This window comes from Drosophila santomea, chromosome 2R, assembly GCF_016746245.2.
Source record: "Drosophila santomea strain STO CAGO 1482 chromosome 2R, Prin_Dsan_1.1, whole genome shotgun sequence".
NCBI classification, from domain to species: Eukaryota; Metazoa; Arthropoda; class Insecta; order Diptera; family Drosophilidae; genus Drosophila; species Drosophila santomea.
The window spans coordinates 17,980,071-18,006,762 of record NC_053017.2 but is presented as its reverse complement, the minus strand read 5'-3'; the positions used below and the strand labels follow the sequence as shown (position 1 = coordinate 18,006,762).

At 43.0% G+C, this 26,692-nt stretch overlaps 3 protein-coding genes across 4 annotated transcripts; 1 reads left to right on the top strand and 2 right to left on the bottom strand.

The window, feature by feature from the left end:
* Positions 1 to 5,471: 5,471 nt before the first annotated feature.
* Positions 5,472 to 7,064, bottom strand: LOC120446809 (ectoderm-neural cortex protein 1). The gene is made up of 2 exons (XM_039627971.2): positions 6,113 to 7,064; positions 5,472 to 6,024 (listed from the first exon to the last, which is right to left on the bottom strand). The coding sequence occupies exons 1-2, from the start codon at positions 6,979 to 6,981 to the stop codon at positions 5,784 to 5,786; spliced, it is 1,110 nt and encodes a 369-aa protein (XP_039483905.1). The 5' UTR covers positions 6,982 to 7,064; the 3' UTR covers positions 5,472 to 5,783.
* Positions 7,065 to 11,907: 4,843 nt separating this feature from the next.
* LOC120446656 lies at positions 11,908 to 12,833 on the top strand. The gene is made up of 2 exons (XM_039627728.2): positions 11,908 to 12,220; positions 12,284 to 12,833. The coding sequence occupies exons 1-2, from the start codon at positions 12,020 to 12,022 to the stop codon at positions 12,755 to 12,757; spliced, it is 675 nt and encodes a 224-aa protein (XP_039483662.1). The 5' UTR covers positions 11,908 to 12,019; the 3' UTR covers positions 12,758 to 12,833.
* Positions 12,834 to 24,074: 11,241 nt separating this feature from the next.
* LOC120446830 (adenosine deaminase 2) lies at positions 24,075 to 26,048 on the bottom strand. 2 transcript variants are annotated; one of them, XM_039628012.2, is made up of 2 exons: positions 24,973 to 26,048; positions 24,075 to 24,830 (listed from the first exon to the last, which is right to left on the bottom strand). In XM_039628012.2, exons 1-2 carry the CDS (start codon positions 25,969 to 25,971, stop codon positions 24,210 to 24,212), a joined length of 1,620 nt encoding a protein of 539 aa, XP_039483946.1. In that variant the 5' UTR covers positions 25,972 to 26,048; the 3' UTR covers positions 24,075 to 24,209. The 2 variants fall into 2 exon arrangements, with proteins under 2 accessions (XP_039483946.1, XP_039483947.1); XM_039628013.2 differs by having other exon boundaries at positions 24,625 to 24,892.
* Between the last annotated feature and the right edge of the window lie 644 nt (positions 26,049 to 26,692).

The following is a 26,692-nucleotide window of genomic DNA, read 5'->3' as shown; positions in this document are numbered from 1 at the left end:
TGGCAATTGTCATAACTCTAATGCAATTAACCCTTGCCCATTCAGCGAAGGGCTTATCAGATAAAGGCGAGCGAGCAGGGCGAAAACAGAAAACAGGACACGAAAGGGGAAGGGGAAGGGGGAGGGGAAGGGGGAGCTGAGTAAATACAGCCATAGAGTAAACCTAAATATTTAATTAGGATTATAACGAAGCGAGCTTATCGCGGATGGCGGCAGCATCGCAACTGAAAGTGATGAGGAGCCATGAAGAGCGATGAGGGGGCGATGAGGGGGGAGCGATGAATGTCAAAAACTGTGTCCTGCGGGCAAGGGCTTCCTGCTCGCAGGATAACAGGAAGTGCATAAGTGTGTGGGGCTGTGTGAGCTGTGTGACTATGTGCGTCTGGCGTTTCACTTTTCGTTGACTTAATTTAATTAATTTCCTAGCCCAAAGGGTCCATCCTGTCAGCCTGTCTGTCTATCTCACACTCGTCCTCGTTCTCGTTCTCGTCCTCGTTCTCGTTCTCGTCCTCGTCCTTTTTTATTTGTCGTTACGTATACGCCGCGTTGCAGGCAGGAATAAAAGCTAGCCCACCCACTTGATGCATACAAGTATATAGGCACATATGCCTATCGATACACGATAGCAGGGCCGGCAGGACTCGAGGACCACAAGGATGTGTGTGTAATATGCTGTAAATAATGAAAATCCAATTTTTGTTGCTCCTTTTTACCCTCAACCCTACAGCCTCCCCCCTCCACCCTCCTCACTCACCTGGAATGTGTACTGTGGGCGGCATAATGGGTTCATCATCGTTGTGGCGGAAAGATGATTATGACCGGGCACGTAGGTACTCTTCCTACCTCGTCAGGGGTCATCCGCCGCCGAAGATGGATGGGGGCATTAAGTTAATAAAGTGTTAAGCCTTTGTTAGCGCCACAACCAAAGACTGAAAAATTCAATTTAAGTTGGCGCTGCTCGGGCTGTAAGGTGAGCTGGCTGGTAGAGGGTATTCCGCATTCTTTGTGAACTGATTTTTGGGGCTCTACGCTTTCTGGCTTCTTGATTGCATTACATTCTCAGCCCTCGACTCGTTTCGTTTCGTTTCGTTTCGTCTGCGTGGCGCATTCCATTTGGCCTTTTTCGTTGACTTTGCCTCCTGGAGATTTAATTTCATTCTCCGTGCATTTTTTTTCCAGCTCCTTTTCTTTCTTTCCACCCCACGCAGAAATAATCAAGTAATGAAACTTCACCGACCGAAACTTAAGGAAATGCGAATACGAGTCCGGGCAATCCCCGTTTATTTTGGGTCTAGGGACCGAGAACATGTTGCTGTTTTCACTGATGCCTCACAAATTATGCAGAACACAACAAGTTTTCATCAATATTAATGTCGTGGCGAAATGTGATTAAAATCGAGAGACAATCTACGCCAAATCGAATGGCAGTGCCGACTTGGCTGGAGGTGGCATCTGAGAATCGGAGACCGGGATGGCTAACCACTTCTCTCAGCTGCCGGAGCGGCAATCAAATTAAACTTGAAGTGATTTTCAATTGGAAATTCTCGTAACGGCTTCCAGGCACACCGCAACACACTTAAGTGTATTCAAATTAAACTGACGCAGACCGAGCCAACAATGCGACTCCGATGGCAAAAGTTACCAACGGAGATGGGTGCGTGAGCATTCAGGATATATTATGGAGGATACTCAGGATAGTAAGATCTATGCTCTTGTAATCCACTTATCCATTAGACTATGTGAAATTATGTTCTCAAGAAATGGTTAAAGCCGAATGCATACTTATTCGTTTGAACAAATACATTTTCTAGGATGGATGATAGATGAGTATTGATCTGATTAATGATGATATTAGGAAGCAACATCTGCGTGATTCCCGTGATAGTTTCGCCGAAACTCACGACACCTGCGCTGGCCGAGAAAGTGGGATCCAGGGATCCATCTTCCCCAATGCCACCCTTAGCAGCCAGCCCCCAAAAGCCATCAAATAGTCGACTCTGCCTCCGCCTGTTTCACTGGACATTTTGCCTTGTAATGCGATTGTTGTTTGGTGCCATTGTTGGCATTCTTGTGATGGCTGTTGTTGCTATCTGCTTGTCTATCTGCGTGTTTAGTTGTACACCGAATGCTTGGGGATTGGCGCTGTGGTGGGGCTGTCAACGGGCAGCCATGGCGTCAGCAATTGCTGATCTCCTACCCATTCCCCATTCCCTAAGCACCACCCACCACCTACCACCCACCACCCACTGCCCACTTGGCCACCCATCCAGCCGAGCTGAGCTGAGCTTTCGTCCTGTCTGCGGTCGTCGCTTTTTGGCAACGTTTAGCGCGTGTGCAGGACGCGCGGTTTTGTAGCTGCCGCCTGCCGTTGATTAGATTGTCTGATACTTTAATAGGATTGTAAAAGCATGAACCACCCACGAATGCAGCCGCCCAAAAAGCGTTGGCGTTTGAGTTCGGCTTTGGGTGCTTTGGGTGCTTTGGTACTAAAGTGCTCAGCCGCCGACACACTTAAAAACAAAAGCGAACCAGTTGAAGGTGAAAAGCCCCACAAAACCGCCAAAAACAGCAAAAAGTGGAGCAACTAGTATGGGATTTGCGTGGGAAAAGGCTGTTGTTGCGCGCTACTTAATGGATTAGGATTAGATATTCGCCTTTGCTAACAAAAACTATACGTTGGAGATCTATAAGATATATATTCATTATTATGAGTATATACCCTAATCATGGATGTGAGCATATGCTTAGTAGCTATGCTTCAATATTATTTAAATGAAAAGCATATTTAATGTCGCACTAATAGTTTGCATTATCAGTTGCCACATAATCAGTTAACACACACTTACATCAGTTAATTACCCAAATAAAGCTAATTAACTCTCCCAAATGCCCATTTCGTTGGCTCGAATATTGCATAGGTTCTTGCCAATCCCGAAGCTCATTTAATTTTCAAATCTGCCAACTAATTATTCAATTGCACAAAAGTCAGGGCGAACTTTCGCCAAATGAGCAAAAGCGGTAAGCGGCTTAAGTGCTCGGCCAGAAACGCAGGTATCAACCGATTGAGTGCGACCCAAATGTATGGGACACGTTGGTCGGTTGGGTTTTGGCCAGCAAATAAACAGTTAAGAGCTTATAAATTACATACACGATTCTCTATGGGGAGTGTCATGCAACATGACAGACTTCAGTCTTCAGAACCATTGGGGAGCTGGGCGAAATCTGTATTAAAATCGCATTATGCCCGCCTCACTTGACAGAGGGATGGCCAAGTGGGCGGAGTGGGTTGGTTGGGTTTGGGTTTGTGTGTGGGTTGGAAAACTGCAGCTGCAGGAAAGTTGAGCTCCGAGGAGAAAGAAAATTTGCCAAATGTACTGGCAGGACAGCACTGGCCGGGCAAGTTTATAAACCGAATCGAAGGACTGAAGTGGGCAAAACTGTGGGTGCCTCGATGTTCGCCCTTCGTTTGGCTGCGAGCATTAACCTCAGAATGCATTTGCAGCTGGAAAACTCCGGAGGGGTTCAAGGAGAATGGGAATGGTGGGGAATAGTGGCAGAGGAAACTGCAGCCTGCACTCATGCCGGGAAAAATGAAAAGTTCTCCCTTGGCCAGAACAGCAATTGTGGTTTCTAATTGTTTGGGGTATTTTGCACTAACAATTGACCGCAACTATGCGTTGTAATTTTGAACTTTTTTTTTCTGTCTCTTTCATCCCTTGCTAGTCCTGTTCTATTTTCGGGAAAATAAGGAGCTACACAATCGATAGCTACAGAACAAAAACAGCAAGCACAATGCCCCAGCAGCAAAATTCACTGATACCTTAATGGGATACCTTCATAAGTTTGGCTAATTATGTCAGCTATTCAATATTTCAATGTATTTCCGTGCATACAGGGATTTGGTTTGTATGCAAATGTGTAAAGTGAAAAGATTGCTAAAATATAACATTAGCATTGCATTGGAAAATATATGTTCTCGTCTTACTTGGAAGTTAAACTTTGCTGATAAGAGCTTTAATTTCTCCTTAAATGAATCCAAAGTATAATTGCAAAAGAAAATGAAAATAAAAAAACCCATATTTTACTGATAAGGCATCATTAACTTAATCGGGTATAAATAAGCTTGGCATGACAGCAGTTGGACATAGTTGATTTCCAAAATGAAAAGTATTCAGTTGCTATTCTTCATCATTATCTCGTCTATGGCTGTACTGGGAGCTCAAATCGGCCAGAGAATTGGACCACCACCAATAATATCGGATTGCTATAAATACCCCTTTAAGCCAAGTCCATGTAAGCCAGTTAATGTTAAATCTGTTTCTGTATAACTTAATTTTATCAGTTTCAGATTGCCTCCATTTGCCTTGGCTTGGGTTTAAGACAAGCACAATCTAAAGCACCCACTTTCAGTCGGCGAGGGCTCATCTCACATCCTATTCACTCACATCCTTCGCGGCTTGCTGGAGTGACAAAGAAGATATATTAAAGTGGTTTTTAATAATTTTTCGCTGTTTTTTTATTCTGTGTGTGTGCATGGAAAATGAATTAAAGGACGCCTTTCAGGATATAAGCCCTGTGCGAAGCGTCAGCGAGAGTTTATTAAAAAAGAGACGAACGAGCGCCTAAAATAAATTTATGTATGGCAAAAAAGTATGAAAAATGCGTTGGCTGGCTGATAAAGCCGTTTTGTTTGCCCGCCCAGTCTCGGCTAATGCAGATTTATGATTTTAATAACAGGCTGCACACATGAGCTCACATTTGCCTCAAAGTGTTGAGCATATTAGAAAATGGTTGTACCTTTTTTTGCGGAATTTTATTTAAAGCGAATGGGCGATAGGCGTTTGATTCCCGGCGACATTGTTAATTATGCAAATGTTTCTTTTACGTAGCTGCGCCTTGCAGTTATTAGCCGAAAGGTAGCCGCCGGGAACCTTTTCCTCGTAAACAGCATCGTCACAGCAAACTGCAATCTCGATTTGCCAACTTTGCAGACTCTTGCCGCAGCAACAAACATTTTCAATTTCCCAGCGACGCCAGGTGTGCGGAAAATTCTAGGGGGTGGAAGATGGAAGGTGTGTGTTCAAAGCACGGGAGCAGCGCCGCGAGCATTCCAAGTTGAAACAAGGTGATGTGGCCAGGATGGCGACGGTGCTGGAAATGTGGTTCACAGCCACCGCTGATGAGGAAATTGTTTCGAAAATCACCGGGTAAGTGTAAGTCGATTGGAACTCGGGGCTGAGGATGCATGGAGGTTTTTGGACTCAGGACCTTAAAGACTCTGCTTAAGCCTAAAGCTGGTATAGCATTTAGTAAAATGCAAATAAGTAATACCCCTTTGTCGTAAGACTCTGTTTGTGCCACACTTACGTAGCTAGAACAAAGTGCGAGGTGTGATTGAGTCTATTGCGGCAATAAAATGTATTATACATAAATATATCTTAGGCAGCTTTATGTAGAACAATAAATGCCAATATAAATCAATAATAATTTTATTAAAAATATAAAAAAAGTTGTATAATATTTGCTTGTTTGTCAAACAAACTGTTCGATCAGCCCTCGTTCAAGCGCGACTGGCATTAAGCTCATTTGGGGAAGTGGAGGCAGGAACACACCTGCCCAGGTAATGCAAATTTGCTGTTACTGCCACGCAGCACGATCGCTGCCATCTTGCACAGCCACATCATCATCATCATCATCATCATCAAGGTCGTCGGGCAGAGGAGCAGGAGGAGTAGAGGAGCAGCGAATATGTATCCGTCGAGGAATCGATGCCATTTGCACCATCAGAGGGGCTCTGCGAGGAGCTGCAAGGTGTCCAAAGGCAGTGTCTGCAGGAGGCCCAGGTAGTCGAGGAAGTCCTTGTACGCGAACACCTGGTCAGGTGACTCTGGCTTCGGTTCGTGGTACGGTGCCAAATCGTGACAGATGAATCGACGTGGTGGCACCAGTGCCACGTCAAAGATCTCATAAATCTCCCGATACCAACCCCTTCCGTCGTCCAAGTCCGTCGCTATTTGGTCGAAGCTAATGAGAATGTGCGACAGTTAATTGGAGGGAGAAGTAGATGTATGCACACAGTCAAGTGCAAGTGCATTTTTCGCAGTGTACTCACTTGCCCTTCTCTATGAGCGCTTTTACCACCGGCAACTGGATGATGCGGTCTACACGCGTGTCCCCCACCGGCGACTCCAGCACTTGGAGCAGTTTGGCGGGCAGCCTGGAAAGTCGCACCTTTTCCATTAGCTGCAACGCGAAATTCTTGCGGCTGGGCCACTCGTAATTCAGCCAACGGATGGCGGCGTAGAGCACCTCCGCCTCACTGTTAATCCTTATGTCATTCGAGGAGAACAGGGCACTCACGCTTTCGATGGGCAAGGCGAGGAACTCGACCGTGGATACAAAAATGAGGAAGGAGTATTGGATACGCTGCAGCATCATGTAGTGCAATTGACTCATCTTCCGAAGGGGCAGTGCATCCATGGCCACCTGGATGGCCTGATGCTCGGCGAAACCCGAGATCGGATCCAAGCAAGCCCAGATCTGGGACGACAATTCACTGATGTTGAGGTAGTCCGCAGCAATCAGCAGACTAACAATGCCCGGACGCTTTAGCAACGGTTTCTGATCAGTCATCCAGCGGTGTAGTAGCTCAAAGACTTCCGGCCTAACAAATTTCGCTGGCAGTTGTAGCTCCAACATGTCCTTGCTACGCCTCACTTGATCTATGTAGACCATTAGGACCAGGCGGTCGCAGGGAAAGCTGTGCTGCCCGATCCGCACCAGGAAATCGGGATGCTTCCTCTGCAGCCAAAAGTCCTTCATTACATGCACGATGCTTTTTTGCTTGGGCAGTCGCAAGTCCTTGAAAATCGTTGGAATTCGTTTTTTGTACTTGCAGTCCCGAAAACTGAGCTCTTTCAGTTGCGGTTCCATTGGCAATTTATCGCCAGGGGCTGTATTATACATGGTTACCATTTCCATTCTTGGACACTGAGAATTTCGAGTTTTTTTCGAGTTTCTAGGAAAAGAAGGTTGACTACTAGGTAACTCAGAAAATAGTAAATTTAATTGGAGAAACGAAGTCACTATAACTAAGTTTATATTCCTGCCACTGGCATTATAAGCCTTCAAAGGATATATTAAAGTATTCAGGTTTAAAGAAAATAAAAATATTTGGAAAGTGAAACTGTCCTTCTCTCCTCATCCTTTTCTCCTTAAAGTCCTTTAAATCATTCCTGTTGTCCAACAACAACCAAAATGCGCAGCTGAGTGATGTCATGGAGTGTCTGAGCCAAGAATACAATGCCGTCCAGCTGAATAGGAATGTGCCTCGCAATTTGCATTCACCACATACCCGTGCAATGCCGTTGATAATTTGGAACACAGCCTGTTTAATCAGGAGATCCTTCGAGTTTCCGCATGTCTTGGGGCTTTCACTTTTACGAATCCTTCGGGCGGCCAATTAGACGCACAATACTCCCCAAATTATGCGATACACCGCGACAAATTCAATTTGCCACAGCCACCCATCTTCCGTCCCGCTCCCTCCCACGCAGCGAGACACGTGACCAGAGCAGCAGCAGTGCGAGCGGGACAGAGACGGCGAGAGAGTGGGAGACACGTTGGAAGTTGTGCTGAAAAATCCCAGGAGAAATTAGTTTGATTTATGTTGAGTTTCCGGTGCAAATAAATTGCCAAGTTTAGAGAGAACTTTGGACGACGCACTGCAGACGCATAATTGATTATGCGAGCGGCGTACAACCAATTGGTGGGCGGCGATGGCGCAGTGGGCGTGGCGCCAGGAGGGCGCAGGAGTGGCAAGGGTGCTAAGGATGACAGGAGGACAGGAGAAGCGGTGATGACTGTACATTGTTAATGGTGAGTGGGCGAGGGGCTTATCACTAAACAAGCAACACGTAAATTCGACACCCAATTATTTTGGCTTTTTCTTTGCCACCGAAAGCCAGCTTACTTCCGAAAAAAACCTATTTTTTCGAAAAACAATTCAAAGTAGATCTTTAATTTTAGCAACAAAAAGGTAAAACAAAATGTGATGCTGTTTCCGGCTTATAAATATATTCCATACATGTTATTAAATATATGACGTAAGAAGTCTTATAAATAAACCATTCGCATCTTGGTTGAATTTATTTGTTATGTAATCATACTTCCCGGACTCCTAATATTATAATATCAAAAAAGATTTATGACAAATTTTCCAAACTGTAATCTAAATCTATGTGTTTGCTCTCCATCTCTTTTCCACCTCAGTTATTAAAACACCCCGCACAACATCGGCAACTATAAATTTGTTATTCATTGAAACATCTGTTAAAAAAAAAAAGGAGAATGAGTAAATAATCCTTGTTTTCTTATCACCCCTTCTGTCCGCCATTCACTTTTATTGTTACCTGTTTGTTTAATAAACTTTTGTGCGCTGCATTCGGAGCGCAACTAAAGTACTTAAGCACTTTTTTTTATCGCCGGACTTTGTCAGTTCGAATTGTTGCCCGTTTGCTTGGCGGAGTGAGAGAGATGGAAACAATGCGAGCGAACGAGAGAGTGGCATAGGGAGCGAAAGAGAGGGACATATGGGGCGGAAAGTTTGTCGCAAGCAAAGTTTTTGTGCGCAAATTGCAGTTTACTTGCTGCTTACTGCAACATCATAACTGCGGGCTAGGAGGGCGTCGGCATTATGTGGGCGTGGCCGAATGCAAAACTCCCCAGCCGATTCGAGGGTTTATTGCACTTGACTTGGGTCGGCCCGATGATATGATTCCGAACACTGAGGATTGAGGATTGAAGACCACAGAGAAATAACTCGAATTTGAGTTGGATGATGCTTTGTATTATTAAATATTACAGCATTGGTTTGCAGTGGTAATAAACAGAAATGAGCCTATTAGATCTTGGACATCATTAAGTGGCTAAGATTAGGGAACGATTAACGTTTCTCCCAGTGTAATAACTATGCGCCGTTGGCTTTGTGCACTGCAAAGTTTGCTTTGACACTTTGACATTGACAATGATGTATGTGCTCGCTTTGTTTGGCTGTGTGAGTGTTAGTCTGGGGGGCGTGTTCTTGGGTGGGCGGGTGTGACTAAGCTCTGTCATTAAATATCGATTTGTTGGCCATGCTCCGCCATTTAATAGCTCCGACTTAAAGTCGAAGATTTCATCTGAGCTCGGAGTACTCCACACTGATTGCTGACTTATAGAAAAGCACAGCATATTGTTCAGGTTGTATTTATTGCACTCGGATTTGATGGCTCTCCAATTGCTTACTTTGGCGCAGTTTTATTAGTGCGAAATTTATGGGGGCACTGAAAACGAAAATTGCCAACGAATTCCGTTCATATGTCATTGGTTTTATCGCCAACCGATGAAATGTTCGGAAACAGTAACAACCATAAACCATTTCCAGCGTTTTTCAGCTGTTTACAAAAACCAAAAAAAAAAAAATAGGTTGATGGCTAAAATAAATTTGTTTGTTTGCGTCGATTGAATTGAGCCATTTTACCGGCTGTGATTTGGCTAACAATTCAATGTTACATAGTGAATAGTGTGAGTGCGGCTAATTTCCGATGTGCACTCACTTCCTCTCGCGGGAAATGCAATCATAATTTCGACTAAATTATTCAGGGCTCCACGAATGTTTGCTAAATTCGTGAATATTACCCATGTACGCATTTCGGCGGAGATGGGGCACTCACTTTGCTGCTTACCAGCGGCAATTTTAATTGTTTTATTTTAACATTTAAAACCAATTTATATTTATGAAATTTCGTAAATTGGCAATGTCATAAAACGCACACACTCACGCAGACTTGCAGGCACTTGTGCCCTCAGGTCGTATTCGCAACATTTCCCATTTAGCGTGACATGCTTTCATGCTTTCCCTTCCCCATTTTCCACTCACCCACTCCAAAGCCCCGGCATTTCGCATTTCGAATTTCTCATTTCCCATTTCCCAGTTGCCATTTGTGGCCCGCTGCCCTGTTATGTGGTAATTAAAATGACTCTTGGCCCATCTCCGACGCGTTTTTGGACAGCTTTTTACTGCCACTCAGCCGATGCGTCGTATGCGTAATGTCTGGCTAAATTATTAATTTACTATGGCCCCAACGAGTGTTGTTAATTAATTTGTATGCATATGCCGGAAAATCGAGACTGGGTGGTGCTTGAGCTGGCACGAGTGGCTGCAGTATGCTGATCCGCTCCAATGAATCGCTTCAAATGCTGGCCAGCAAATCCCATTACCATGGAATGGATGACGATGGTTATGGTATATTAATTGATACGAAATAATTATGGCTAGGTAGGTGAGAAGTTGGTCTGAAATGATCTGTGGAAGGTTTTTATCTTGGATTATCTCGGCACCATAAAAATGTGCAACAATCAAAGGGGTTTAAAGTCTCTGCTGGCAATAGGCTTAAAGGGTTCCCCACCTTTTCATCTCTATTATGTTTATTACACCGCCACTCCATTGAAACCATCATTCTCACCACCATGACTGCAAGGTGCACACTAAGCTGTGCTGCGGTTAGTCTGTTCGCTTTTGCCTTTGCTGGATTGTTTGCTCTGCGGCAACGAGGCGTATGATTAATTTTAGCCGGAATAGCCGACAAAAACCCCTTAATTCCGCTCCTTTGTCACAATAAAAATGCGGAGAAGGGTTGGGCAAACAAAAACATATAATAAAAACAGTAAACATTTAATTGCCTGACAAATATTTGCCCTTCGCCTCAGCCCCAAAAAAGGGGTTTAGGGCCAAGTTTCGAGAGCTCGACAAATAGGCGCTGATGAAAAACTTTAATAGTAAAACTTCCCCAGTTGGCTTATGCTTTCATTTCTCCCCATTCTTTCCTTTCTTCTTCCCTCCACCACATGCTTTCCCATTTCTCTTGTGCTATTTCTCCGTTCGCCCTCCGACTTTTCTCTTATGCATTATCGGCATACGCTGCTCATATAACTTTGCTCGTCGCCTGCCGTTGAAAGTTTTGCGCAGCTTGACAAAATTTTCAGAGCCCTGCGATGGTTGCTATATATGCAAAAATCTTAAGCGAAGTATCGATTTAGCCGCAGGCTAAAAATTATTTACAAACGAATGAACTTTTAAAGGGCCAACTCCAATTGAGTGGGTTGTATGCGGTTGAGTTTTGTTTGTCTGCCAGCTCGACAGTCCTTTGCCAATGCCCGGAAGCCCCACTACAAAGAACATCGTATGGCGGGTGAGTTCCCACTAACTAAATAAAAAAGAACCACAATATTTGTTTCGATTTGTAAGAGTGTAATATTAAAAAAAAGTGGATAGCTAGTGTTTTGTATTCTAAAATTGTAGTATATCTGTGAAATAATGATCTTGGTAACGGGTTTCACAATTAAGTAAAATACCATGTCATAAAATTGCAAGATCTTTTTTAAAAACTTTACAACCGTCTAAAATAAAATTTTCAAACGCAATATTTGATCGCGGCCTATCGATAAGCTGATAACAGTGCTATCGACATGCCACGATCAGTGAGTGGCTGCACACGATAGTAAGTATTCATCGCGTCACAACTATAGCGATATTTAGAGATGACAATGTGGCCAGATCAGCTAATTTCCGCAAAAATCTGGCTTCTTTCGAGCCATCAATAATATATAAATTAAAAGTATATTGGACTGAAATATAGGTTTAATATAAAGGTTGTATATATTAAAATATAATACAATAAATAATTTATTAATTGAAGATAATAATTAAGCCAAGTACATGGGCATATTTATGCCGCACGAAAAGCACACAGGCGCACTGTGACGTTTTAGCTTTTTTAAAGCTTTTCTCGCCCTGAGTAAGACAGCTTTATTTTCTGTACAGCTAGAAACAGCTTTTTTTCTGCCAGCAAACTGGCAACACTGGCGGCAGGCGTCTCTACTCGCATTGTTATTGTCATCACTATTGCATTTACATTGTTGCTGTACGTCGTGTTTTAATTAATTTCCATTGCGTTTCTGTCGTTTTACTAGCCGCATTATGAAAATTTACAAGCAAAAACTGCGCGATGTGTGGCTGCAAATGGAGGAGTTTCGTGCGTGGCTGCGACGGGATCCGGACGACTCCTACCGAGCGCATTGCCGCTTCTGCAAATGCTGCGTAAACACCAAAATCAGCGATCTGCGTGCCCATGCGGCGACCAAGAAGCATATGAAGCACTTGGACCTCAAACCGCATCTCGTAAGTGTACACCGCTTGCGACAAATCCCGCCTAATTTGGATCCACCACCATTACCTTTGCAGAAACCCTCGGACGGCAGCCACTTAAACAGGTCATCCGCCAGCACTTCCAGCGCCACACCCTACAAGGTCAAGGTGAAGGCACAGCCAAAAACTTCCCCAGTGAAGAAGGAGAAAATCAGCGTCTCGGATCAGTCCGTCGACTACGAGCAAATCATTGAGAATCTGGCCCTTTACGAACCGGAGCAGGTCATGTTCTCCTCGTGCTCCCTGACCGGCGGCGGCGAGCAGAGGCTGGAGGACGAGGTTGAAGGCGAGGGCGAGATGTCCACCATCAGCATCATGGACGAGGACATGGTCAACAAGGCGGTGGCCAATGCGCTGCGCACTCAGAAGGACAGCGCCCAGATCTTCGGGGACTTTGTGGCCGACCGACTGCGACAGTTGAACGCCGACGCCTCCGAGTTTGCGAAGGACAAGATAATGAAGGTTATTCTGGAGGCCGCGTCCATCGATCGGGCTCCCACTTATAATTAAAATAAACCGCAAATATTAGTTTTTAGTATTGACTATAGTTTGAATAAAAAATGAATTGTACGTATGATAAATTAAATATGTCACTTTTCTTGCTAACCTGGGAGGTTTACTTTTATTCGAAAAGAAACAGCAATCATTTAATTATTTACCACATTTTGTATAAAACTTTATTATTACTTGTAAGCAGTTTTCAATATTTTTTGTATTATTATATAATTATAAAAAAAGAAATGCTGTACCAATTGCACTTATGAATAAATAGTTTTTCATTTCGAATGAAAATTACCCTCTTTTAAAAAGTTCTATAATAATAATTGAGTACATTATTTGGGTCCTATCCAATTAGGTACATTTGTATTCTTTTTCACAAGGTCTAAGATTGGATCATACTTGTACTTAATTTTTATTAAGTTTGTTGTATTTTTGTATTCGTTGTATTTTTCGAAATTCATATTATTTTCAAGAAAACTATGGTAGGGGAAATTAGGGGTGCACAGATAAATTGCTAAAACTTTTGCTCGCAAGTTCATTGCCCATGCATTAGTTATTTAACAATTCAGCATTTTACCCTTTACGCTTTAAGCATTAATCTCGCTGGCAATCTGCTTTTAGCCTATTTTTTTTTGTTGCGGATCAAAGTTTCACTAGAAAGTAATTTAAACTTTTGCTTTTACCCTGCGAGTGGCTGGTTAGATTTTTACATTTTCCATTCAGCTCGAACTGAGGCGTTCGTTCCACTCAATAAACGCCAGACGCAAATTTTGTTTAACACTTTTTGCCTATTGGCATTGTAAAATAAGAATAAAATGCGAAGAAGATCTAGAAGTAAGGATGGGTGGTGTTCGATTGTCTTTTGCATAAGCCGCTTAGGTGCTTACTTTGATTTCTGTGTTTTCTCGATTTTCCCTCAATTGGAGAACTTTATGTGCCGGGCTGTAAACTGGAGTTTTATTTGATGTTAGTAAGTAATGGCAATGGCAGCATGCCAATGGATATCTGCTTACAATTTTTATGCCAAACCATTCCAAATTTGATTGCCAGCCAGCCACCATTGGCTCGGTTAGCCCCTCTTGTTCAATAATTAAACGACTTCACCTGGTGGACGCCAGCCAAAGGTAAAAGGCATGGACATAAATCAGGCTGCCATAACTTCCTGCAAATATCGAAAGTCCATTAACAGTGAAACATGTTGGGTTCTAGCTTGAATGGCTATTCGATGTACTTAGAAAAACGCTTGGTGTACTTCAATAATAACTCTTTTTCAAATGTTTTCTGTATGTATGTTAATTTGTAAATTAAACACATATTTATCTAATAATAATTTTGACATATACTATTATCCTATAAAAATATTAATCGAATGGTATGTCTATTTCTATCAACCAAAATCTCTTTAGCAAATTTTGTATTTAATGAGTTTTATTTGTAATTTGTATACACATTTTTAATGCACAATACTTTCCTGCGACATGGATCACATAAACATTCCAGCCACTTTTCTAATATGATCTCCATTTGTTGCCGTGCTTTTTCCACGCTAGCATTTTCTAGTTTTTGTTTGTAGCACCTGATAGTGGAGGGTCGGTGGGCGTGGTGCGTTGAGGTGCACATCCTGTCTGCATCTGATAAATGCCTTCGAAAAGCAGGTTTAATTAAAATACACACCCATTCGGCGCTTAGACGTCAATGAATAGTCCATCGATGGGCTTGTTGATTTTCCAGCGCAATCGAGGCGTAAGCATAACACATACAAATGCTCCAGCGCCAGCGCCACCCCCTTAATTTGCCAACCCCCTCGAGTAGTTTTCCCATTGACAGTGTTTGTTTACTTTGACATGTTGCTCAAATTGCAAATGTGTGTGTGTGCTAGTGCTTGTATTTGCCAGCCTTTATTTGTGTTTGTATTTGTTAAAGGATATTATCAATGCTCTATGTTTCAGTGGCAGCTTAGTCAATCGATCAAATTAGTAAATTGTAATATTGAAACGAAACGAAGGCAATTTTAACTTCGAGTTAATTAATTAGTACCAATTGAAGGTAAGTTTATGTTAGCTCCATAGGTTAACTTATTTCTAAGGCACTCAAAATTATTAGCAATGGCAACAGCAAAATGCTGCTTACCTAACTTATACTCATTTCCTGCAGAGATAAAGTTCCACAGGATTTGGTTGCTTTCACCAGCTTTTTCTACCTTAACTAAGGTACCCGCCTATATATTTATCGACAGCCGAGTATTCCCCTTTCATTAGCTTTCTTCTAATAGCCATACTTTTCGACTGCTGAACTCAGCCTTTTGATCATAAGTCCGACACTGACTGCCGCCCTTCGATGACAAAGTATAAGTCCATCATCATTTACTTGTATACCTCCCTCATCTGGTTCAAAAAACGAAAAGGACTCGAGTGTCTCGGGATTGAAGTGTTTTGAGTACAGTTGTCAACATGCTCCAGTTTACTTTTATGCCACATCAGCTATGTGCCACATCCTGGGCCGTGGGTTGGGCCTCGCAGATTAACAGATTATGATCTGACATGAGTTGAAATGTTGTTAGAAACTTCATTAGCAACATGTGTGTCCTGGATGCGAGAGGGATGTGCGTCGATTCTTGTTGCGCTTCGGTGCGCAATTAAAGCAATAAAAGTGTGGACGACTGCACACTGAATGGGACGTGGACATGGACCTGGCCGGCTTCAGCTCATCCAATCCTCGCCATCAATTCAGAATGCCGGCCCATGTTCCTCCTTCCTTTTGCTAAAATTCCCACAAGTTCAGGAACTCAAAAAAGTAAAAAGGAAATTGTCGAGTGGATGCAGGGCAAAAATAATTGAGAATGAAATTTTGTGTGGCACGCATTCTGGATATGGCCTATTTTATGCCCTGGAATATACATATGTGCATCTACTGTATACCAAATTGTTATTTTTAAGTTTTTTTTGTTAAAGTTTGTGTTAAATTTATAATATATATGTACTTAACAGAAAATCCCATATTCGACTCCCTAGAAATGTTCAAGTTCTTTTGAAGAGCATTGAAAGTACTTTTATCGCTGCATCCCTTTCAAGTTTTCCTTTTTAATTCCCATTCGAATTTGTTGGGCTTATTTCAGTTGTTGTTGTGGCAACTCTAGGCCACTGTGATTGTGCCACGCCCCCACGGCCAGCATCCCCTCTCAGCCGCCCACTCGCTAATCCCCACTTTGAACGGCCGAAAGCCTATTTGGAACTTTATTTAATGCAACTCTCGTTCAAATATATATGTACGTGTTTGCTTAATGGATAGCGTATCTGGTAGATTTCGGCCAACTGGACCACCATAATGGGAATTAGAAATTAATTTCTGACCGTTTTGGCGAGAACAAACAGAAACAATGATGCGGGAAAGTCCAGAGAGTGAAAATCAACGAATGTATGGCTGAACTCCCCACTCATTTTCATAGCCGCACTGCACTTTATTAAATGCACTCGCACAGCGAATGGATGGTATTATATGCACATTTAAGGACGAACCGACAGCGAGAGAGAGAGGGAGATACCGGCGAAAAAGAGACAGATAGATGGACGGAAACCAGCTGCGGTCACACTGTAAATTAAATATAAAATGTCCTGCGGACTGTCGCTCTTTATGCCATGCGGCTGGCCAACAACGATGTCGACATCGGTCAGCATTGCAGGCCGGGGCCAGAAGTTTTCATTTCTCCGCATTTTCGAAATGCTTTTCCCAATTCTGGGGAATTGGGCGGGCTATCGGGGGGCAGGCTGAGGTGGTTTACCGAGGGGTCAGAAGCCGGGGGGGGGCAACTAAAATGCAAAACAAAGGGAAAAGTTGACAACGAAACCAGAAAAAAATGAAAAACCCGAAACAAAACTTTAAGCATGCGGATGCAACCGTTGGGCAGGAAAGTCCTGATGAAAGGATATTCTGACGCACACACAAGTCACAAGACTCACTTCGCCCATCAACAATTTCAAGTGCACTTTGGTTTTGTTCTGCTTTTTGCCCCTCATGTTGTAGTACATCGCATAGAAAAACAACAACTGCAGGAGCAATGGCAAAAAAATGCACACAAATGATGTCCAGGCGACCAATTAAACTAATAGGATTAAATTAAATTATTACGGAAGACTATCCTTTGTATCCTGTGATTGCAACCACTATTTGCATTCAGCTTAGAAAAAAACGGTTTTTTTTTATTAAAATGCAATTAGATAAAATCAAACGGTTTAACATCCATTAGGCAATTTAGCTGCAAAAATTGAAAAGTCACAAAGTATAATTGATTGATGTGCCATATCTGATGATATTACATTAGAGATTATGGTTAAACTTAATACAAATGTATTAATTACGTTTTTTAAGCAGTATTACCTAACTGTGTGATTGCTCAAATCATTACATTATTATTACTTTAATTATGCTTGTTTAGCAAAATAATTTGTAGCTAGTGAAAAGTTTTAAGTGCTTTATTAGGAACTAAAGATATTTGTGTTTTAAAATGATCTGTATATCTTAAGACAAATTGCAAGCTACCATTTTGCGTGGTGCGCGACGGGGAATTTTTGATGAAAATAATTGTAACATACTTTTCGCAACCAGCAGTCGCAGAGGCCACGGTCACGTTGGCCAACTAGACAACGTGGCGTATACGTAGTCCGTGCTCTCAGCTACGTTATCGTTGGGGGCCCGGCTCTTGAGACGCCTTCCGCTCGACTGCATAGCATTTGAATTTGAAATATAATTTGCTTTATTATATGCACTCACTCGTCACAAATTGGCCGGCACAACAATAAAACGTGCTGCGAGCGGAGGGCAAGTTTGAGGCATAAAGCGAAATGGAATGCGTCTGGGGGAAAGTGCAGGAGTCGGATTTGATTGCAAGTTCCATGGCGTAGAAAGTAAAATGCCAAGTCACATATTAATATGCAGACGCCGTTAGCCGAGTCTCAACTTGGCCGTAAATCACCTGAGAAGCCGCAGGAACTCTGGAACTCAGGAACTCAGGACTACTCGGAAGCACAGAGCTCGGAACCACAGCTACGCAACAGCTGTTAATTTGCTAGCAACTTCTCGTTTTGGCCGACGGACCGCAGCAAAAGTTCAAGTCAAAATGAAGATTTATTTGTCTGGCAAGCGGATGTAGTCGAGTCTCCATGATCACGTGTCTCATTGCAATTTCCGCAGTCGGATATTTGCCCAGTGCGAGTCGGCCAAGAAGTTGGTGCGGGAGTCACGGGTCCGAGCCAACTTTGCTACTAATTTATTGCACAAACTTCCCCCTCATCCCATCTCCATCTCCATTGCCATTGCCATTGCCATGCCCATCCTAGGTTCCCTTCACATTGGCAGATGCCCGAGTGCCAAGACTCGATTTTAATGGCACTTGAACTATGGTCTGAGGGCCTGAAACACTGAACCCCATTTTTTGTTGGAGTGCATGATATGTGGGCAAATAGAGATGAGCTTAAGAAAGTACGTGGATTATGTTATCTAATTAAAATGTAGTGTTTTAAAATAATACATTGTAGACCGAACTCAATTTTTTTTGCTTAAGTAAGCACATAATTATTTTAGTATGTTATTATTCTTTAGCTGAAATCATTTGTTTATTACAATATAAGTAATTTCCATATAGCATAGCTTATGTTGTTTTCGACCAACCCTAGTTCCACTATTTATGATAACTACGAGTATCCCTGTCCATTTGGCCGTCACCCACTCCACTTGGCCGACTCGCTCGTGCTTCATCATTCACATGTCTGTCTGGCGGCTTATGTTTTGTGTTAATGAACAAGTTCAGGGCTGCAACCGTAGTTGTCTAGCATCTGTCTGTTGGTGCGACTACGGACAACGGACAGCGCTCTCCGGACAAACGGACAAGGGACTCCGGCTCGGCAGGGTCGTGTCTATTACGTACTAAATTATTGTGTGTCCATGTCCGGCATGGCCATCTCCTTCGCCCCATATAGATACACATACGTATAACCCTCTCCATTCGGCTGGCTGTCAATTTGAGGATTTGGACGGATGGACAGATGGACAGAAGGACGGACGCAAAATTTGTAGGCGACTTTTGACAGTCGTTGGCTCTGTTTGTCTGGCTGGCAAAAGTACGTGAGTGGTTCGTTTTAATTACGAATGACGGCGTACGAATTGAGTGTTGTCTTCTGCATTTTTAAAGGTCTCCAGAGTCAAAAGTTGAGAGGCAAACGAGAGCTCACTGCAAATGCTTACCCCTAAATGCAGTCATAAATCTGTTTGCTTATCTGCCCAACGAGCTGAGTTGCGGGTTCCTCACAATTTACTTCCCGGTTTTCCACGTCAGTTCCCTAACGATTCTTGGTAAAATGGTGGGACTTTGGAGTCCTGCAAGGCACTTTAAGCAAGAAGTATATTGTGTGTAAAAAATTGTTTGCTAAGATGTTTAAAATGTTAGTATGTAATAGTTAAATTGTAACTTTTATTTAAAAATTAGTAAAAATATAATTTATTTTGGTTATTTCCAACAGCAAAAAATATATTTTACAACCTCTTTGAGCAAAGGATTCGAAATGTAATGAACTTTTGTTTGAATTTCTCTGTTTTTTTTTTACACACGGCTGGCTGCTCATAAAAGAGATGCGCAAAGGAAAAGAAAATTTGCGAGGCTCATTTGCGGGAGATATTCTTCAAGGGCAATATATACACGTATGTATATGGGAAAATACATTTTCTTTCGTTTATTATGATGTGTGGTGGCAAAAGGGCGTGAAATACGCCCAAAAAAGGGAGACCGGAAATGGAGGGAGAGCAGGGAGAGGAGGAAAAACAGAGGCGGGGAAGGGATGAGCACTTTGCATAAAGTGTCATGCGTGAGCCAAAAAAAGGATACGGCAAAGGTTTTATGTCAAATTGAAAGACAGGCCCAAAAAGCTCGGCTCAATTTCAATGCCAAAAAGCAACTAAAACTTGCGACACTCACACGTACACACTGACAATGTTACGCCCACGCACACACACGCATTCCCATACGCATTTTGCATAAATTATGCGGTTGTCTGTGGTGTTGGCACAGCCCAAAATGCATGTTGTCGTTTGGCACTGAGGAAAATAAGAGGTCAATTCAACTTGCTATTTAATAGCAAATGCAAATGGCTTACATAGTGATATACTGTTTATATGATTTTTAAGCACTAACTATTAACTATTAAAGGCGCAGTTTTGCGTTAGCCTACGGTTAAGATTTCTACTTTAGCAGACTTAAAAGCACAGATTTTTCCCCAGTGCATCCCATCCCCGCCCTGGATCGCCATGGCAACAGGAATCAGGCTCTAAATAATTTAGCAACCGGAGCGGACAATAAAATTTCGAGCCCAAATGTCATACGCATGCATTTGCATATGATTTAGCCGGCGCTGGGTGAACAGTATCCGTATCCGAATCGGATTCGGAATCAGAATCAGAATGAGAAGCAGAATTAGGAGCAGAGTCAGGAGCAGAGTCAGGAGCAGAGTCAGGAGCAGAGCCAGCAGCGGGCAGGAAAGCGGCTATCAGTGAACGGGAATGCAACTGCAGTGGTAAGCACACAATGCGCCTCCGTCCCGAAAATCCTTCTGTGAAATTTAATGCCAGCGGCAAATCATCTTTGTCCCTGTGTGTGCGTGTGTTGTGCGGCGAGGATACATTTATGGCATAATTTGTAAATGTTCAGAAGATACACGCACAGTGCCACATGGGCTTAAAGTGCATTGTGTACAACTGGCAATTTGTATGGTACATTGCATTGCCAACTTTTCGAGCTGCGGCCGTCCGTTTGTAATTTGTTTAGAAATTATATTTGATGATTTGCAAATTCGTTTGGTAGCTGCAATCGCTATACGAAACACAATCTGCCAGAGTCCTTTGATTGTCAACCACTTTAACCTGCGTGCCAACAGATGGCGCTATTCACTCGAAGCAGACAATGGCAGCCAAAAGGAAAATTGCATGGAAATGGTGAAATATAATGCAATTATACCGCTTCTGTATGTGAATTGGCGTGTGTGTTTGTGCTTGTGGTCGTGTTGATCCCTTTAAACAATAAACTATTGGTTGGCATGGTAACTGCGTCGTCTGTGAGCAAAAACGATTTACGTTAATTGTTAAATTGATATCCGGAATAAAGGCTATTATATGCATATGTGTTAAAGCCTTTCCCTACACTTGCCAACTATGAAAGTATTTGGTTAATTTTATTCAATTGCTACAGCAAATTCAAACAATTTCATTCACACCTATAAACAGCACGTTTTTTGATTCGAGACAAATCCAATTCTCAATTCACAAAACAGTCTTTATTTTAGCAGTGCGGCCATTGTTATGGCGAAAACGCCTATTGAAAATATCCGAAAATATTAGAAACAAAATATTAGAAACACACAGCACAAAATAGTCTTTATTTTAGCTGTGCGGTCATTTTTGGCCAAGTTATGCCGAAAACGCCAATTGAAAATATCCGACTTCTTACAAAAAATATTTTCTTCGTTTTTTAAAAAAAAAATAATACGTTTTTTTTCGATAGCAGTAAAAATAGTTGTCCAAAAGTGGAATGCCATACCTCGTTGAATTCGTAACAAAATTCCCTATCGATCCATGTACATACATTGAAATGCTAATGTTTGTCAATTTTTCGCAAATTTTGATGATGGTACCCCTTATCAAAAATGCAAAAATTTGTAAAATTTTTTTTTTCAAATATCTGAAAAGTAAGGATAGAAATAGTTAGCTATGTTTATTAGCAGCACAAAACAGTCTTTATTTTAGCTGTGCGGTCATTTTTGACCAAGTTATGCCGAAAACGCCAATTGAAAATATCCGACTTTTCACAAAAAATATTTTTGTAGTTTTTTTGATAAAAATTAATCCGTTTTTTTTCAATAGCAGTAAAAATATCTCCTTGATGGAAAATGTAATTCTTTCTTTTCTCAAATTTCACAATTTTCATGACCCCAGATGATTAAAACCACATTCTTAAAGAAATGCAGCTAATTAAATGTGATGACACCATGTCTATGAATACAAACCCAATCACCACTCAATCCATCTCGACGAATTCAAAACCATTTGTATTCCAGTTATTTATCTTATCAAAGGAAACCAACACCATTAGAGCAAAGCACAACGATCTATGCATTCACATACAACACACAAGCAGACAGTGTGTATATAAGGTCAGAACTGTACGGTAAACTCCCCTTTGACTCGTTTTCCACCGGCATCCATATTACGAAAAATTCCAGTCTGTCTGCATATTTGATACTTTGATCAATTCAGATGAACGGAGAAGACGAAGTGTAAGCGACGATGCCAATCAGTTGGTCCACACGGCAGCAACCTCATCCAACCTCATCCAACCTCGTCCAGCCACCGAGTCCTTTGGCCATGCTAATGTCCAGGACATAAGCGTTATTATGTGGCTGTCTCCTTGCCCAAACCAGGCCAATCTTCCAGTCCTGTCCAGTTTCGCATGCAGCAATCTAATCATCATCAGGAGCTCCATCCGCAGACTCATACCCATACCCATACCCATACCCATTGCCACATCCAGTGCAACATATTGGCCAGCACTTGTTTGCTTTTTTATTATTGCTGTGGACCAACACTCCGTGCAATCTATACGTCCAATCTTTGGCTGGTGGTCCACCCATCTGGGGATAAATTTATGCACATTATTTGTCCTGTTTGGCATGTCGCGTTGATTTTTGCGCAATCCTCTTGCACATTTCCAAATGCCATTTGTATGCAAACTAACTGCGCTTTATGCCTCCATGGTCATCATGCCATTCTCAACTCAATCCTGATGCCAATCCCCATCCTAGCCAGCATCATGATGATGATTTTGGACTTTAGATGCCAAAGCAAGACATCAAAATGCAACAGGGAAAGAGAGAGTGCCAGGGAAATTGGGTAGAAATTCATGTCTGGGGGGGGAAAGGGATTTCTGGATTTATGGCAGTTCAGAACTTATATCTATATGGAAATCTGTATACTTAGCCGTTCATGTGTGCTAAAAAAAATGTGGGACGGCAATGCGACAATTTTAAATAATACTTATTACTTAGCTTTATAATTCCTACAGATATATATAGTATACTTATTAATTTATATACTTCTATCAAACGTAGTTTATTCACGATAAACACAGCAACTGGCTAAATTGAGTGGCTTATAAAGTTGAGTTCCGATCTCATTTTTGATATTACAACTTGCGTGGCAGTTATCAAATAGAAAAAGTTTAAGGATAATAAGGCCCACGGCCTAAGTGGGTTTGTCCTTTTTGGTATTTTGCAGTTGCAGTCGCCTTTAATTTTGGTTAAGATCTCCGTGGCAGATGCACAGGTTCCCATCTCGCTGCAAATCTCTCCTTTTTACGCATATTTTTAACGCGAATAATGATTGCCGAGTGCCTGTGTGAGTTTCGGTAAAAAAGGAGAAATTAGCATATTTGATTAATTTGTTTGGCATTTCGAGGCCACTTTATATTCATGAATTTGCAAATTAGACGTCGCCAGGAGCGCTGTGGCATAAATGTGTTTTTGCATCGTTAAAAAGTTGACAGAAACATGGCTGCCAATTTCTGTATTCCTGTATTGGTAGATTGGACAGACCGAAAAATGTGACTGGAGTATGGAGAAAGCTGAGTGACTTTCGGGCGATAAATGAAGCGAAACTTTTTTTGATAATTGCTGGTAATTCTTGTGGGGCTGCGAACAGAGTTTTCCCCCATTTTCCTGCACACTTACCCATCTCTGTCTGTCAAATGTGCAACAGCTGCGGGCAAAGTTAAACAAATAATAAAGTTTTTAATTATAAGCAACGGCAGGCAGGGCAGAAAGTTTATTTTCTTGATCGTATCGAAGACTTTCCTTAACTTCCTCGCCCTCCAACAACTTTGTCATGCGTGCGAGTGTGTGTGGGAAATGGAAGTCAATGAAATTAGTACCAACACATATAGGACCCGGAAGTGTTAGTTTCTGTGACATTTGCATGACCCCTCCTCGCTCGCACCACCCCCTGCCCCCCCATCACCCGATCACCCGCAGCGAAGTATGCAATAAAAAGTTGGCAAGAAACTTATTGGTTTGCCTGAAATAATCATGAAGCGGAAACTCAAACAATTTGCGGTGCGACTGAAAGTGCAGCTCAAGGTTTATCCCGAAGATTTCCCCCATTTTGCCATTGGTCATTGACTTTGGGGCTTTCCGAAGTGCGTGAGTGGAAAAGTTTGTGGTCCCTCCAACAATGTTGCGCAAATTCAGGTACGAATTCGAACTGGGGAAAAACTATGAAAAAGTCGAATATCGAGTGACATCCAAATACGTCTGCGGCACTTTGTCTAATTGTAAAGTTTCATGATTGAAATCATGCAACTCTGGTAGGAGTTGTTTAAATATGTATATAAAAACACAATATCAATTTGTTAGTCCGACTGGTTTGCGGTTTACTTCTTTTCAGTCTGATCATCCTTTTGCTTTTGGCTGACGATCTTGGCGATCCACTCATCCCAATCCTTCTTCCACTTCTCCATCGCCTCGGCCTTGGCCTCGTCCTTCAGCGAGCTGTATTTGATGGAGTTCTTGGCGGTTCGCTTGAGGAACTTCAGGTCGGCATTCATGGGTGCGATGCCCAGAAAGGCCATGTAGAAGTCATGGGACATAGGAGCGGCTCGCCAGAAAGCCGGACTGCCGGAGGCGATCACCATGGGCACGTTCTCGGCGATCAGCGTGGCAGCGGGATGACTGCGATAGTCGGAACCCAGTTGGAGCACCTGGTTGGACACCGGGCACACCTCGAGGGCAATGTTCAGGTACTTGGCCAGCCGCATGAGCACCGGATGTTTGGTGATCGTGTAGCCATGACCGATCCTCCTCGTGCCCAGCACAATGGCGTCCAACAGATTCTGGTCCACGTGCGATCCGTACCAGTTGGTCTGGCCGGCGTGGAAGTAAAAGTGGATGTGGTCGGGCAGCTTGAGCAGCTCCTCTGCGAACTGGCTCAGCGGATGACCCACGTCCTCCTGACCCACCAAATCGAAGCCAACCACAAAGCTGGGAAACTCTTTCTGAAATGAGTTTTAATTAGATGGCACTGCCCTTTCTTTTCTAGATTCGACTGAGAAGTCAACTACAAGTAGTTAGCAAAACATCACAATAAGTTTTTTTGTTAGCAATAAGGGAAGCAATTATAACTTGACTAAGACTTACATTCAGTTCGGTGCACTCCTTAATGTATTTGCCCACTACCTCCGGTTGCACATGCCGAATGGGCGCGTATATCAGCTTGGAATCGATGAATCCTGGATGATCCTTCTTGAATCGCTCCAGTGTGTCCTTGTAGATTTGCACCGTTTCCCGCTTGGGCAAACGGCTCCCATCCAGGCAGTAGAGTTCCGGGATCACAGTTCTCACCTCCACATATTGGACTCCGTCGGCGTAGTATTCCTGGAGCGCACTGTAGTAGTAGTCTCCCCAAAGGGGGGCATACTGTAGTAGACCGTCCAGCAGATGAAAGATGCCCATCATGTGGCGCCAGGCGTGGGCATTGGTCGTGAAGCTGGCCAAAGGGTACATGCTGAGTCGCATTCGCAAATACTTTCTGAGATTCTCCTCGCCTCGCAATTCCCTCAGCTTTTCCATCGGCTGCCACTCGCCATTCTCGAAATTGATATCCTTGGGCTTCTCCTTGGCGAATCGGAACTCCTCCACACGGCAGCCGTTCTGGGTGGTGCACACCCAGAGGTTCTCCCGATAGGTCAACTTGATGACCGCCCTCGAACTGCACATGGAGGTGTCGTGCGCCTTGAGGGCCGCACCCTTGGGCATCCTTCTCAGGATTTGGAAGAGCGGCGACTTCTTCACCTTGCTGAGCACCTGGAAGATGTGGTGTCCCGGCGCAAACTTCGAGGGATCCATGATGCCCTTCTCGTACTCCCGCTTCTTTTCGCACATGATCAGCTCGTTGGCCGCTCGCTCTGGCAGGGTCAACTGAATGTTGTTGCCCACACCGGAGTAGCGCTCGAAGGAGTTGAAAATCTCGCGCAGGATGCGGTAGTCCTTGGGCGTGCTCTTGCGCAGATTGGTGGTACCCAGCATCTCGAGCAGCGACATCTCGTTCGGATTCTCGTGCATCAACTGGACGGCGGTGGGCGTGGCACGCCGCGCCAATCCAGCAAGTTGCATCCGGCGGCTCAACAACACCGCCATCTGCTCCTTGTCTCTTAATACTTTTACTTTGAAATAAATATTTCACATATCTTGGAATTTAGAAGCTATACAAGTCAGAAAAATCAAATGTTACAGATTTTCGTGATTGCATTACACGTATGTTATAAAAAGATACCAATATCAGTTTATGAACTAAATGAATTAAATCAGGTCATAGAGCAAGAGTACAAGAGGGAAGAGTAGAACTATTTAATTACTACCGTTACTACTACTTTTACGAAGTAAAGTCCTTTGGAAACTCTAGCTGCAATGGCCAATGTCAAGTGATGCTTTTAAGCAATTTGCCGAGAGTTTCTTTGAGCGAGCACAGGATTTGCATTCCAGGCATCATCTACTTGTCAATCGGGTCTCAGCCCCAACGATTACCAGATGCCCAGAGGCCAACACACACACACACACTCGTGCTGGCTAACACACACACGCACACACACAGTCACGCAAAGATTTATCTAACGAAGTAAATGGAGGCAAACTAAACTCTGCGCCTCACTCGGTTACAAAATATATACAACATTCTGCTTAAGTGTTTTTTCAGCAGCATTACTTTGCTCGCACACAGATACTCACACACACGCACACTCGCATAGAGAGAAGTATCTCTGGGACACGTCCCTTCAGTTCGGATGAGTGAGTGTGTGTATGTGTGTGTGTGTGTGTGTGTGCGAAGTGCAGTGAGCCCAGAATTTTCCGAACCGCCCTC